Source organism: Nematolebias whitei, chromosome 16 (assembly GCF_014905685.2).
Source record: "Nematolebias whitei isolate Nwh7 chromosome 16, NemWhi1, whole genome shotgun sequence".
NCBI lineage: Eukaryota > Metazoa > Chordata > Actinopteri > Cyprinodontiformes > Rivulidae > Nematolebias > Nematolebias whitei.
The window spans coordinates 5,247,883-5,261,886 of record NC_056513.1 but is presented as its reverse complement, the minus strand read 5'-3'; the positions used below and the strand labels follow the sequence as shown (position 1 = coordinate 5,261,886).

Sequence of the window (14,004 nt, the reverse complement as noted above, 5' to 3'; positions counted from 1 at the left end):
CCACATTCCCCGGCATATGAACACTGGATAAGAGAAGTTATGTTTCATATTAATTTGGAAAATGTTAGATGTACTATTAAATGATCTGTTGAGAGATTTTGGGACAATTGGCAACCATTTATAACTTAAATTGAAATTATGTCAGAAGATTGTCAAAAATGACTGTCTAGTGTGTGCATTATGGAACACTGAGATGCTCAAAATTAAATAAATAAATCAAACATTATGAAATAAGAAAAAAATAGCTGAAAAACAGCATTATGAAATAAGTAACCCATGAAAAAGAGCATTATGAAATAAATAAGCCAGTTTTTTTTCTTATTTCATAATGTTTTATTTATTTATTTAATTTGGAGTATCTCTGTGTTCTAAAGTGCATGTCTTGTGTGGCTGATTTGGTGTGGGATGAGAGAGGATTTTGTTGTGGGGTTTTTTTTTTAAGTGTGTGTTGTGAAAAAAATAAAAATAAAAAATAAATAAAAAGACTTTGCTTGAAAAAAATCATTTTGTTGGTTTTTCTGGTTGAGTCTAAGTCTAAATGAGTCTAATATATGCAATCAATTTGATTTTCCGCTCATAAAAAAAACAAAAAACAAAAACATAAATATTGTGATTTCATCCTAAAATCCCTGACTTTGTAGCTATCTTAGCTTGGTTTGTTATTTATTATACTATGGCACATTTGTATTCCCTTAAATAAATGTATTTTTTGATTATTGTTCCTTGTACCGTACAATTTTTTGGTTTAATGCAGGCGGAAAAACCATGAAGATTGTCCCAAATCGCGATCCGTACTTCGGAATCAGGAAGTGTAGAGATACAACAATTCGAAGATAACAGATTAGTGACGGCGGTAAGATGAGCTGTTATTAGCTGAAAATGCGTAGTGTTAACATTTACTTTGGTGAATATGGGTTTATTTTATCCGAGTAACAGCTTATTACTTGATAATAACAGCAAACGTTAATAAAAAAACAGTGGTGGCTGTTGTTTTTAACGGTTGGTCAGAACGTCACAAATCGGTTAATTAGCTCCGACGGTAAATACTTTTACTTCCGAGCATTACAACCGTTTAATGCTGTTTGGTGGATTTTAAAGTACCAGTCGATTTTTTTTTCTTATTTTAGTTTTCATAAAACGTCTCTCTCGGAGCATATCTTGACCAGTTTTGGTACCATGGCCGAGACTTTACTAACGTTTCAGTCCCAACTTTCTGGTGTGATGGAAACCGTTTTCAAAGCTGCCATTTTTGAGATCACCCGGCTGGTGGAGGACAGCTTCGTGGAGGAGGTGATACGGTGCAGGGAGCAGGTTGAGTCCCTGGAGAGGCGGCTGAAGGCGGCGGAGAGCCGCCGGAAAGAAACGCCTGAAGCGGGGAAGGAGAGGTGTGCTGACTGCGGCAGAGTCTGTCCGTCCGGAGACAAAGACACGAGGACAGGTGGGACATGTCTCATGGCTGTTCAGCCTGTATTTTACTTATACTCAAGATTAGCTTTCACTGATTGCTCATGAAAAACATCGCACCATGTGCACTGCAGAATCTAAAATTTAAATATAATGACACACCCTGAATGATTATAAACATATTAGTATTTCTCTAGAAATCTAGGTAGACCTTTACTAAAATAAAAAAAGTCACCTATGCAATAGATCACTTATCTAATAATATCCTGATATATTTGTGGTCCTTCATGACAAAGTGAGAGCAGTGGTGTATACATTTTTGTAGTGGGTATACTGCGCTTAGAAACCAAAGTACACTGGTTAGTACAAATGTAATCGTCAATTTATTTAGATTTTTAAGCATATTGAACATTTCCAAATTTCTCTGATGCTCATATTTCAATAAATGTACAACAAACTGCACAACAGTTGGTTTTGTATTAAAAACATGTTATAGAATTTATAAAACGGTATCAAAGCAAAACATGTTCAAGTATTAAGTAGGAAGTACACGAGTATTAATTTATACAATAATTCGCTGGATAAGCGAATGTAATAAACAAGTGCTGTTGCGGAAGCGTTTAACTGCCGTTTAACGTATGAATGACACATGCCTAATGATATGGCATGTATCATTGGGCACATTTAAGTGGGTGTACTGAAGTTCAAGCTTTTATAGTGGGTATACTCTGTATGGCTGTGTATTACTTAGACTACACCACAGAGAGAGAGAGTAGTCAGGACAAGGTGTGATGTGTGTAGGAGTTACAGATGGGCTGCAGGTAGACAAGGGGTTACATCAGGGATCAGCTCCAAGCCTCATTTTTGTTTTCAGTGGTGATGGACAGGCAGACAAATTAAGAATAATGGGCTTTCTAAAAAAAACAAAGTCAAAAATATCTAACAATGCAAAAATAAAACCATTTAAATTTGGGAGACTGATGAAGTGAAGATTCAACGCAAGCTGCTGGCTTCATAATCGGTCCAACAAAGTTAAGTCAGGTCCTCTGGACTCTTTCTTTCATTCTTTTTTTTTTTTGGGAAATGTTTCTTCCTTCATCCAAAAGACTTCATCAGTCTGAGGAGCTACAACAAACTCGGTCCCACAAGCAGCACACTCACATAGTGGTCCAACCAGTTTCATGATAAGATGGTTTATGGCGTCTGCCCTCTCCCTCGTTAACTCCTCTGAGGCAGCCATGGCCAAAGTGGTTCAAAATAACAAAGTTCATTCTCACTAATCCAGGTAAGAAATCCAATGCCTCATAGGAGTTGATGGGGGAGAGGGCGGACTCTAGAAACCATCTTATCACCATCAAACTGGTTGGCCCACTATGTGAGTGTGCTGATTGTGGGACCAAGTTTATTGTGGCTCCTCGGCCTGATGAAGTGCTTTGGACGGTTTCTTTTTTTGTTGAAATGTTTCATCCTTCCTCCAGAGGACCCGACTTAACTTTGTTGGATTTTTTTTACCTGATTATTGAGCATGAACTTTGATGTTTTACTAATTGTTTTTTTTTTATGTATGTGAATGTTTTTGTACATTGCCCTGAAACAACTTCTGCTGTGACTTGGCACTATATAAATAAACTGAATTGAATTGAATTTAAAAATGTACTTAAGCAAAAAAAAAGTATTCTTACAAACAAATCCAAGAAAGCAGAAACGGCATGTTAGCAGGGAAACGGGTACGTTTATTCTTACGTGGCTTTCAGTTTGTGCAGTGTCAAACGATCTTCATAGACTAGAAATTTGTTTTCGGTAATTATGTGAAATAATGTTGGAATTTATTCAAGGGAATGCAGTAACGCTACAATAATCCCACAACAATGAACATCTAAGAATGTTTGGCTCAGGTTGTTTGTAACTCCACCTGGACCAGGTCGTAGATGTGCTGCTCACAATGGGAGTTTACAACAAAGTGAAGATGTGACGCAATCTGCCGGCTTCCTTAGTCATAGATAGATCATTTTTAATAACTGGCATTTCATTATAAATGTTTGAGATGACTTTCATTGTCAGTCTGTGCTATGTATAAAAAAAATTAATTGATGTGAATTCAGTATTGCCGACACTGTGCTGGTCCATTGTGGTGAAGAGGGAGCTGATATGCAAGCTTCTCTGTTTACTGTCCGACCTACATTTCTGCTCTCATCTATGTCCGTGGACTGTGGGTATCAAAGAACGAGATCCTGGATACAAGCGGTCAAAATTAGTTTTCTCTGCAGGATAGGAACACGGAGTAGAACCGCTGCTCTTCCACATCCAGAGGAGCCAGTTACAGTGCTTCTGGCATCTGGTAAGGATGCCCTCTGGACGTCTTCCTAGGGAGGTTTTCAGGGTCATGTCCAACCTGGAGGAGACACCTGGGAAGAACCAGGTCACACTGAAGAGACTATCTCTCTTGGCTGGCCTGGAAGGCCTTGGAGTCCCCTCAGAAGAGCTGGAGAATACAGCTGTGGGAAGGGATGTCTGAGCCTCCCTGCTTAAGCTGTGGAAAAAAATCTGGTAGCTGATACCTTTTAGGTCTTTGATATAATCCGAAATTTAAAATGTCAGCACTTAATCTAAGAATCAACCAAACGGATGTTTTGGTCAGCTTTTTTTATCTCCTGCATCTGCAGCTTTCAGTCACCTGGGCACAGATATCATATGGCATCAAGCTTTAGACAATCCATTTGAATAAATTAGAAAGTCACTGAAATATTGTACTTGTTTACCTCAGTACTTGTCCAGTTTTTACTTTTCTGCTTTAGTTTCTTTTAATAAAATGAAGAGATAATTATCTGACTCTTAAGTCAGTAAACTGCTTCGCCTGATGTTGGTGTGGACTGTTTCTTGTTTTGTGTTCCAGAAAAAAGCCTGAAACAGGAGAGAGTGCTGCCAGAAGAGGCTCAGAGTTCCCAGGACGCTGCTGGAGAGACACTAAGAGAGGAGACTGAAGAGGCAAATCCAAACACCAACAGCTCTACCAAAACAGCGCAGGTGGAAAAGTTATATTTAAAACTTTTTGGGATATACAAGATTGTGTAAAATCAGTGCTGTTCAAATTTACATTAACTAGTTCAAAGTTCAGTCCAGATTAAAATTAATTATTTTATGTTCATCATTTAACGATCTAGATTTGGTCAACTTCTTAGTCTGAAATTGTTGCTCATATAGTCATTTATCATGTTAGGGCTTTATCTGTCAGTGTGGAACTCCAGTTCATTCGAGGTAACATCACATATATAACCACTGTAAAATGCTGCTTTTATTAACGCACAATCTTCTTTCGGCTTGTCCCTCGCCACAGCGAGTCATCCTCCTCCATCTCACTCTGTCCTCACTCCAACTACCTCCATGTCCTCTCTAACTGCATCCATATGTCTCCTCTTTGTCTTTTTCCTGGCAGCTGCATTTCTAACATCCTTCTACCAATATGCCAACCGTCCCTCCTCTGGACATGTCCAAACCATCTCAGTCTGGCCTCTCTAACTTTATCTCCCAGTTGGTCAACCTGTGCTGTGCTCTGGCGATCTCATTTAATCTTTTGAAAAAACGTGTATGTTTGTTTTACTTCGGATGCCCTTCCTGACACAACCCTCACCATTTATCTTGGCTTTGGACAAGATATGCACTGGCTTGCCCTCCCAACAGGCAGATTAAATCAAGATCACAAAATAAAATCTTAAAATGCTCATAACCATATGATTAAAATATCACTTTAAATATTATAACACTTTTTAACCCAATCAAGCAATCCAATATGGTAGACGTTGCTTGGACAAGATTCAACACAAGCAGGACAAAACACTTAACAATATAAAATAAGACAGCCATATTAAGTCATTATAAAAACATAATAACTGGAACACTACACATAACATTTAGTCAAATTAATAAATTAATTCATTTGGATTGAAATCAAGTTCAGGTACGTTTTGAAACCCTTTGAAATATCAAATCTTTATCGTACTCATTAAATAATTACAGAGGAGATGCAATCTTTTCGAACACTCACTATCTAATAATGACAAAAAAAAATTAACATCTTCCACTATATCTTCTAGGTTTTTGGTGAATATGAGGATAAAACAGTTAGACTTCTCAAAGAGGAACCTGTTCAGAGTGTGGCAGAAGTCGGTGATCCGCAGAGGTGGAACATCGGCGCAGACGGTCAGTCTCCAAACAAGTGGCTACAGAAATAACTTTTATAAACGTTATTTTTTAAAGTTGCATGCAGGTATAATTTAATATAATACTATATTTAATATAAAAGTCTCTTGTAAATGAATCCTCGAGGCTCAATGGGATTAACCTGTCTCAATAAAGGTTGTTGAATGAAAAAATATCTTGTGAACTGAGAAATTGAAGAAAATGTGCAAGATAAATAAAACTGCTAATATCATAGTAATATGGCGACTGTGTCATTATGATGTACTTAAAATTTTGTGTTTCTCATGTCTCAGAAACAGATGCATCTGATCTCCATGGACCCAGTAAACATTTCAGTGATCAGAACACAAAGTCCCAAGTGAACTGGGAGCCTGGCTTTGACCAGAGACCAGAATCGAGCCAAGATGGACACTCCGGTGACTCCTCGGAACCTCCAGTCCAGAACAGGTTTAGCATCAATGATTTGGGTGGTTTTGACAAGACTGGACCTGGAGACAATCGTGCAATAGACATGGGTAACTTTGATGGCTTACAAGATTCCAAAATCCACATGGCTGCAGATCTCAGTTATGTGGACCCGTATGAAGAGGATGTGGAAGCACCTGAAGGAGCTGAGCACCACTGTTATCCAACAAACTCTCCACAGAATAGAAGAGCTGAGGAAAGTTCAGCAGCAAGATCACCTTTAAAGGCAAACTGCAATGGAAGTGGAGAATTGAGCTGTTTATTTATAGATGAGGAAGGGTATCTGCAGGACCTAAATGTCCGTTACGCTGATCAAGAGTCTGGGGATTCCGGCAGCAGGAGGAGTTTTTATGGCCAGGACGTTCGAGTCAACCCTTCTCTCGACACCACTGAGAACATGTACGGACCCTCAGAAACTTACAGCAACACCTTACATTTGGGAAACAGACTGCAGCATCAAACTGCAGACAGTGGAGGTGGGAGCCACATCCTTAATCAGTGCTTTCCCTCTTTACCTGATTCTGTTGCACTGAAAACCTACAAACAAATCCACAAAAGTACTGGATTAGGGTCCCCATATTCCAGCAACCAGTGTGGAAAAGCTTTTCCTCAAGCTTGTAATCCTAAAATTCCTTTGAGGATTCACTCAGGGCAGGGACTCCATTTCTGTAGCCACTGTGGTAAAGGCTTCTCTTCCTTCACAAACCTAAAAGCACACAAATGTGGGCAAGCAGGTGACAAACCTTATTGCTGCCCAGTCTGTGGGAACAAGTTCAGTCGCCTCTGGAATCTCAAGTTGCACCAAAGAATTCACACACAGGAAAAACCTCATCGCTGTGGTATGTGTGATAAGAGCTTCACGAGAGCGGATATACTGAAGGTCCACCAGCGCACCCACACGGGGGAAAGGCCGTACTGCTGCTCCATCTGTGGCCTGAGCTTCAAACGTCTGGATCATCTGAAGTCGCATCAACGCAAACACGTAACAAGCCTGTAAGACTGTTCTTGATGTCCTTTGGGATGTTAGGAGGTCCAAACATAAACATTGGTATTTATATTAGAAGAGGTTTTCAAAGTCTGAAACATTTTTATTTTCTAAATGTTATTTAATTTTTTTTTGTATATATGAAAAATGTATAAACGAACACTAGGCAGTAAGTTTTCATGTTTAATATGTTATCTTTGTACTTGATTTATTTGTAATAAAAATACACTGCGTTTGAGTAAAATGGAATAAAAGAACAATACTAATCTTGTGATTACTCAGCTTATTTAAAATAAAACTGGCTTGAGATGTCATTTTTTGCTTTGGTGTGTTTTTTCTAGCAGTGAACTCAGGACAAGAGGCCGTGTTATGTCAGGGACTGATGGCATGTTTGTTTTATGGCCCGTTTGACATATTTTATAAACTATTTTTGCCTAATTCAAATGGTGTAGATTCTCAATCATCCACAACATTCCTAAGAGTTGAAACAAAGACTATATTTCTTATTTATCAAAAAAATTTAATCTCATCCAAAATGCTTCTTAAATTCATCCTAAATCAAACATTTGGTATTGAGTGCAAATATTGTAATTTTGGATCTTCTAACATGGAATACAGTTAGTGTAATGTTTTCAGCCTTAACCCTCAAGTGCCACATTGTATGTTATCAGTTTGTTACAAGACCATGCAGAATTTTTTGACAAAATCTGAGATTTATTGTCAAATGGAAATAGTTGATCAGATGATCATTGTCTAGACTCACTATATACCGTTAGTAAAATTGCATATTCTGTAGAAATGATGCATTATAGATGCATTTTGAAGGCATTTTAGACAATTTCTCAAATGCTGTACTAATTATTTCTGTCTGTACCAAAGAAATCAGAAAGTTGACCTTTTACAAATGTCTCAACTTTCCACGTCCCACACCGGCATATTGCCCCTCCCTGAGTCATTTTGGGGTCCAACAGGGTCATGGTACCAACTTGACATCAGTTTTTTCAGTTGGATATTTTGAGATAGATGCACAATACTGTAGACATTCACACATGAACAAAATACAGCCCGAGGGTCCAGAAGTGGCCTGTGGACCATCAGCTAGCAGGTCGCCTCGGTTCAAATCCCGGCTGGGGGCCTTTCTGCGTGGAGTTTGCATGTTCTCTCTATGCATGCGTTTTCTCCGCATACTCTGGTTTCCTCCCACAGGCCAAAAACATGCATGTTAGGCTGATTGGTAACTGATTGCCCCTAGGTGTGAGTGAGAGAGTAAATGGTTGTTTGTATGTGTCCATGATGGACTGGATACCTGTCCAGGGTGTCCCCTGCTTCTCACACAGTGATGACTGGACATGGGCACCAGTGACCCCCACGACCTGACAAAAGGAAGAAGCGGGTAAAGAGAATGAAAGGATGGATGTTGTCCAGGCTTTTTAAATATCTTTAGAAAAATTCCTTTAAGTATTTCACTCATTTAATTTTTTTTAATTTTTATAATTAAAAGTAACGTTTCTTTTGTTTGGACGCTTATTGACTAGTTTTCATTCATTCAACCTTTATTTATACAGGTTAATCTCATTGAGCCTCGGGGACTCATTTACAAGAGACCTTAATTTTTAAAAGTGATGACAACAGTGGACAAAAACAATAGATAATCATAAAAGACGCGTACAAATACATTATTTTTTAACACTTTATGTATAAAAATTGTCATAACCGGAACTGTATTATTATCATCATCATAATTTATATAAGAGCTTGTCAGTTTAGTTGACAAAACATTAAAATTCCTTGGGAGTTCTTGTTGGTTTTGAAACAAACAAAAAAAATCGTTTTTTAAATTTTCTTCCACTGAGGCCACCGTACTACGTCCTCGATTACGTCACAAGCAAAAACAAGGGCTAAGTCGAGGAAATCAGTAACCGATCTCGATTTATTTACGTTTTAAAGTATTTACAAACAAACCCACGTTAGCCATATATTCACGTGAGACTGTCTTTTGGCGCATGCGCAGTACAGTTTGCTTATTACCGTCGTTAACTAGGCTTTTAAACGGATGCTAGCCTCAAGCTAGCTAGCTAGCTAACATTTCCACTTGTCTCAGGTCGGTGAAGATTAGTTTTAACATTTATCATTTAATTATTGTCTTGTTGCTAAACGCCAGGACAAACAAGACCGACACATTCGATGCGGTTTTGAACAGAGGCTGACTTCTAACTTCCAACAGGATGTTGAACAATGCTCCTTAGAGAAGTGAGTTTTTATAGCAGACAACGGAAGTCCGGTGTGTAACGGCGGCCAGCGACTGAGTCGATCATGTCGGATCTGGACACCGTGATTGTGACCTTTCAGACCCAGCTCTCTGATGTGATGGAGGCTGTGGTGAAGACGGCGATGTTTGAGGTCACCAGGCTGGTGGAGGACGTTCTCCTGGTGGAGGTGAGGCGCGGTAAGCAGGAGGTGGAGTCCCTGAGGCTGCAGCTGCAGAGGACCAGCTGCGATGGAGGACAGACCAGATGTGCTGGCTGTGCGAGGCTACACTCAGATCAGAGTACAGACACTACTGAAGTGGGGCCCCCAAACCTCCAGGATGGTAAGAATAAACATGTGGGTTTCAAAATGGGTCATAGGGTGACCCGTTTCAAAGCAGTGCATTGCTTTTCTTCTTGTTCCAGACATGAGGAGGTGTGATGTGGAGAATCCAAGTCAGATGTCAAACCACAAACAAAGCAAAGTAGCATCACCAAACCATCCACCAGCCATTCAGAGCTCCCACAGAGAATCACAGGTGAGTTGGAGCACCTGAGTGTGAATGCAGTCATGGTACAAATAAAACATCACTTTTATCCTAAAACTTTACCGGGACGCAACTAAAAATACTTGGGTCGATCAGTCTTAAAGTCTGATCAAATCAATAGAAGTGTACAACGTTTCTCACCATGTTATCCAGATAAAAAAATAAAGTCAAAATGCCAAAGTGGTGAGTTTCCATACATGTTTGAAGGTAAGTAGCAACCAGGTGCTGCAAATCAAATACACTGACTCACTGAATAACAGCACACATGAGCACCTGAGCAAAGCAGAAGTTGTGGGCAGTTTGCAAAATTCAGGTGTGCGTTCATACAACGCCAAGAAGCAAAGACCTCAGAAATGATCTCAGACATCAACTGCTGCTGCGAGTCCTCACAATATATAGCAAATGTATCATCACAGTATCAATAAGTGCCTATCAATGTTTATTGCAACAACATAAACAACAACATTGTATCAAGTTTTTCTAATATGCAAATCCATTTGCTGCTCATCAATATAAGAAGGGCCATAATGCCATTTTCAAGGATTTTGGAAGCATTATATAAAAACAGTGCAAAAATATTAATGGGAAATGTTTAAGACAATTTACGATCTCAGAAGTAAAAGTCTCAGCAATTTTTTTTTTTATGCTCAGGTCATGTAACACCAGGGAAAATATATATTTGTAAAACAGGAAAGCTTTGTAATATATTGATAAATACATTAAACTTCAAGTTATTGCTGCTATAGTTGGTTTTAAAATCTATTACATCTAAAAATAATAAAAAAAAACAGACCAAAGGTGCCCACATGAACCATTTGTTTTTAGGTTGTTCTGTGGTGAACGTTGGTACATTTATGTATTTATTTTTGTTTTCAGCACAATTTGAATTTCAGTGTTCACACCTCTAGTGATCAGCACTAACAGAAAAATTGAGTTTTAGCTGAAACAAACTCGTCAAGTGTGAACACCGCTCACAAATGTTGCTGACATAATGTATTTATGTGTTTTATGTCTTCCTCAGACAAGTGAAGAAGAGGATCTGATCCCAAGCATGGACATGAAAGAAGAAGTACAGATGCTATCGTGTTCTTCTCTGCATCTGAAAAGGTGGAGTAATACTCTGGATGGTGAGTCTGTGGTTATAAGAACTTGGTCGGATGGAGAACGTGTTTATTGTTTGAACTTAAAATTACTACAGTAATAAAAAGAATATGGTGATTTAATCTTGAGACTAAACAAATACCGGTACCGTAGCTAAACATTTAGGCAGTGTCTTGTATAAATGAATTATGAGGTTCCTACAGTTTCACTTCTGCATCCAACTTATTCCTAGACCCTATTCTGCCTTGCGTGAATTATGAGCGCCATTTCCGGCACGGACCAGAACCGGCGTTTGTCTGTGTGAACAGTACGAGCTAATGTAGTTTCTCTGAGCATTGTGGATTTAATTTAAACATGTAGGAGCACCAGCTTTCAGAGCTCAAACAGGACAATATAATTATACCGCTGCCTGCTGAGGACAAGCTGAAGAAGTGGATGCAGATTACATCTACTAGCATATTTAGCTACATCTACTAGCATATTTAGCTACTTCGTTGACTCGGTTCTTCCCACATTGAAGTGATGAACAACCTGAAAAGCTCTGAGGTGTATTAGTATGTACACAGTAATAAGGTGGGTGGTGTTTTGTTAAAAGAGGTGGGACAATCTTATTCACCTTAAATCAGACACAGAGCCCAAAGTCTTAAAGTCCTCCATCACTGAGCTCGAGTTAATTACAGAGAAAATCTGTGATCTCCATACACCTGAAATCAAACCTGATGTTCTCGTCACTGTTTTCAATCCCCCTGAGGATCCAGCGTCTCTTCTCCGGTGGTTTATTGTCGTCCAGACACAAAATAGGATGCAGGTTTTCCTCCGTCGGCCGTTTGCCAACAAAGTGAAATGAGCTCACATACAGAGTTTTGGGTGGTCTCTTCAAGTTCACATTTTTCAGCCACATTCTTCTTAATTCCTCCTCTGTAGGTAGGAGATGGAAACTTTACCTATTTTCTTTGTGTTTTGGGTCCGTGTTCAAACTCTGTTGTTGTAGCCACTGATTTAGTTTGGTCTGGTTGTTCTGCAGCCGCGAACACAACAGGTACCTGAACTCAGCACGGCTATTTTACTATGGTTGTTAAATAAATGTGAACAAAACAAAAAAACTTATGTAACCTAAATGGGTTATTATTGAATAATAGACTATCAGTCTAAATTGCAGTTCAGGTGTAAATATGTTTTAACTTTTCACTAGTAAAGTGTAAAAATCTAAAACTAATAAAGTAAAAAAAAATATGGGATCATAAGAATCATAAACGTGTGAAACCCAAACTAAATAATAAATAACCAACCAAAATACATATTTTTGGACAGTTCATTTTAACTAACCTTTTATCTGGTCATTAAATTATTGAGTTAACACGAACAAGGGAGGAAGCCACAGAGCTTTGTTTTAGTAACTAAAACAGCAATGAAGTGATAACTTAGTTTTGTTTAAATGATTTCAGGTGAAGACACATTCCAGTCAGAAAATGTAGCTGAGATGGTTGAAGCTCAACCTGCAACGACTCAACGAAACACTGAAGAATTATTAAAGAATCCCTTCAAAACAGACCCACAAACATCTACGGCTTGTGAATTTCCAGAGGATCAGACAGAAATGCTCATGACTACAGACCAGCCTAACGTTTCAGCTTTTGAACTGGACTCCAGTTGGGCTGGTCTGCCTGCTGCAGCAGCTGGACTTCTGCAGAATCACAGACTCAGTTCTGAAAAGGAATCGGATCCAGTGAAGGCTAAAGGTTTTGGAAAGCAGGCAGAACATGTGCGTGCTGACTCCGTCAGAGCCGAAGCTCAGTTCAACCCAAACAGAGATCGGCTTTCGTCCTCAGGATCCCCTCAAGCCAGATTGCAACCCAGCAACGCACTGGGCGTGACCGTCAAAGAGGAAGTTACCGATTCGCATGGATGTAAGGAGAGCGGGCACGCCGAGGAGGCAATTCAAGAAGCTGGAGCGCCGTCTTTCAGCTGTTCAGCACAGCAACGCAGCGGGAACTCTGAAGTCCAACAAACAAACCACATTTACCATAAAACCTCCATGCAGGAGGTCATGAAGCTGCATTCTAATAAGAGTAAGGTTCTCAGATTACAGGCAGCGATGCAACATCTGCACCGGCCGCTGAAAAAGCCGCCCCAAACACTCCCAAGTAGCCCCACAGCAGCACTGTCTACAGCCCACGCTCAGGTTGTAAATGTAAATCTGAACCGGACTTCCTCTTCAAATAAAACAGTTGCTGCTCCCCCTCTGTCAGTGCACCGTGTCCACCCCGGTGGCAAACACACTTCAAGTCTGATTCGAACTGGTGTCTCGTGGGCGGGCATGAAACCCCACCATCAGTCTGCTAACTGTGACAACCCCAACGTTTCCCAGCCCAGCTCTCAGCTCTACACCGGCTCCAGGCAGCTCCTGCGCTGCGGGCAGTGCGGCAAGTGCTTCCCCCACCCCAGCAACCTGAGAGCCCACCTGCAGACGCACACGGGCGAGCGGCCGTTCTGCTGTTCGCTCTGCGGTCGCAGCTTCACCAAGCTGAGCAACCTGAAAGCCCACCGCCGCGTCCACACAGGAGAGAGACCGTACTGCTGTTTGGCCTGCGGCAAACGCTTCACCCAAAAATGCAACTTAAAACGCCACCAGAGGATCCATCTGGACATGTGACGATCGTGAAGAGGAAAACTAAGACAAACTGCTGCAGAGTTTCCTTTGCAGTTCAGGACACGTTGTTGTGTGTTGCACAACAAAACTGCATGTGTGTGTCTCCGTTCCTAAAGATCTCAAACTGTTCTGTACATTCCATAAAGGTTCGTCTGCTCACTTTAAATGTTGTTTAAAGTTATTTTAAGATGAGAAGCTCAGTGTAGTGTTTCCTGTGTGTTTTATGTTCAGATAGATGAGTCAGCTGTCAGACAGGAGCGTGAATGTTTGTGTTTAACTGCCATGTGGGTTTTCATGTATTAGAGCTCGTATTGATCAGAAGTAGGGATGCACGATATTGGATTTTTGGCCGATACCAATATACAGTTTTTTTTCCTAGACCTACTTACAGAGACTACACAGCTTTCT

The 14,004-nt window shown here is 39.9% G+C and overlaps 2 protein-coding genes across 2 annotated transcripts; both read left to right on the top strand.

Annotated features, from left to right (window-relative positions):
- Positions 1 to 1,176: 1,176 nt before the first annotated feature.
- si:ch73-109d9.2 (uncharacterized protein LOC565042 homolog) lies at positions 1,177 to 7,217 on the top strand. Its single transcript, XM_037690064.1, has 4 exons — positions 1,177 to 1,438; positions 4,298 to 4,428; positions 5,496 to 5,601; positions 5,895 to 7,217. Exons 1-4 carry the CDS (start codon positions 1,177 to 1,179, stop codon positions 7,061 to 7,063), a joined length of 1,668 nt encoding a protein of 555 aa, XP_037545992.1. The 3' UTR covers positions 7,064 to 7,217.
- Positions 7,218 to 9,312: 2,095 nt separating this feature from the next.
- si:ch73-109d9.3 (zinc finger protein 37) lies at positions 9,313 to 13,638 on the top strand. The gene is made up of 4 exons (XM_037690441.1): positions 9,313 to 9,641; positions 9,724 to 9,836; positions 10,867 to 10,972; positions 12,530 to 13,638. The coding sequence occupies exons 1-4, from the start codon at positions 9,365 to 9,367 to the stop codon at positions 13,597 to 13,599; spliced, it is 1,566 nt and encodes a 521-aa protein (XP_037546369.1). The 5' UTR covers positions 9,313 to 9,364; the 3' UTR covers positions 13,600 to 13,638.
- Positions 13,639 to 14,004: the final 366 nt, after the last annotated feature.

Excerpts from the sequence above, each read along its gene's own strand:
- si:ch73-109d9.2 (XM_037690064.1), top strand. The coding sequence starts at position 1,177 with ATGGCCGAGACTTTACTAACGTTTCAGTCCCAACTTTCTGGTGTGATG. Across the intron at positions 1,439-4,297 it reads AGACAAAGACACGAGGACAG|AAAAAAGCCTGAAACAGGAG; the intron begins GTGGGACATGTC and ends TTTGTGTTCCAG. Across the intron at positions 4,429-5,495 it reads GCTCTACCAAAACAGCGCAG|GTTTTTGGTGAATATGAGGA; the intron begins GTGGAAAAGTTA and ends TATATCTTCTAG.
- si:ch73-109d9.3 (XM_037690441.1), top strand. The coding sequence starts at position 9,365 with ATGTCGGATCTGGACACCGTGATTGTGACCTTTCAGACCCAGCTCTCT. Across the intron at positions 9,642-9,723 it reads GCCCCCAAACCTCCAGGATG|ACATGAGGAGGTGTGATGTG; the intron begins GTAAGAATAAAC and ends TTCTTGTTCCAG. Across the intron at positions 9,837-10,866 it reads GCTCCCACAGAGAATCACAG|ACAAGTGAAGAAGAGGATCT; the intron begins GTGAGTTGGAGC and ends TGTCTTCCTCAG.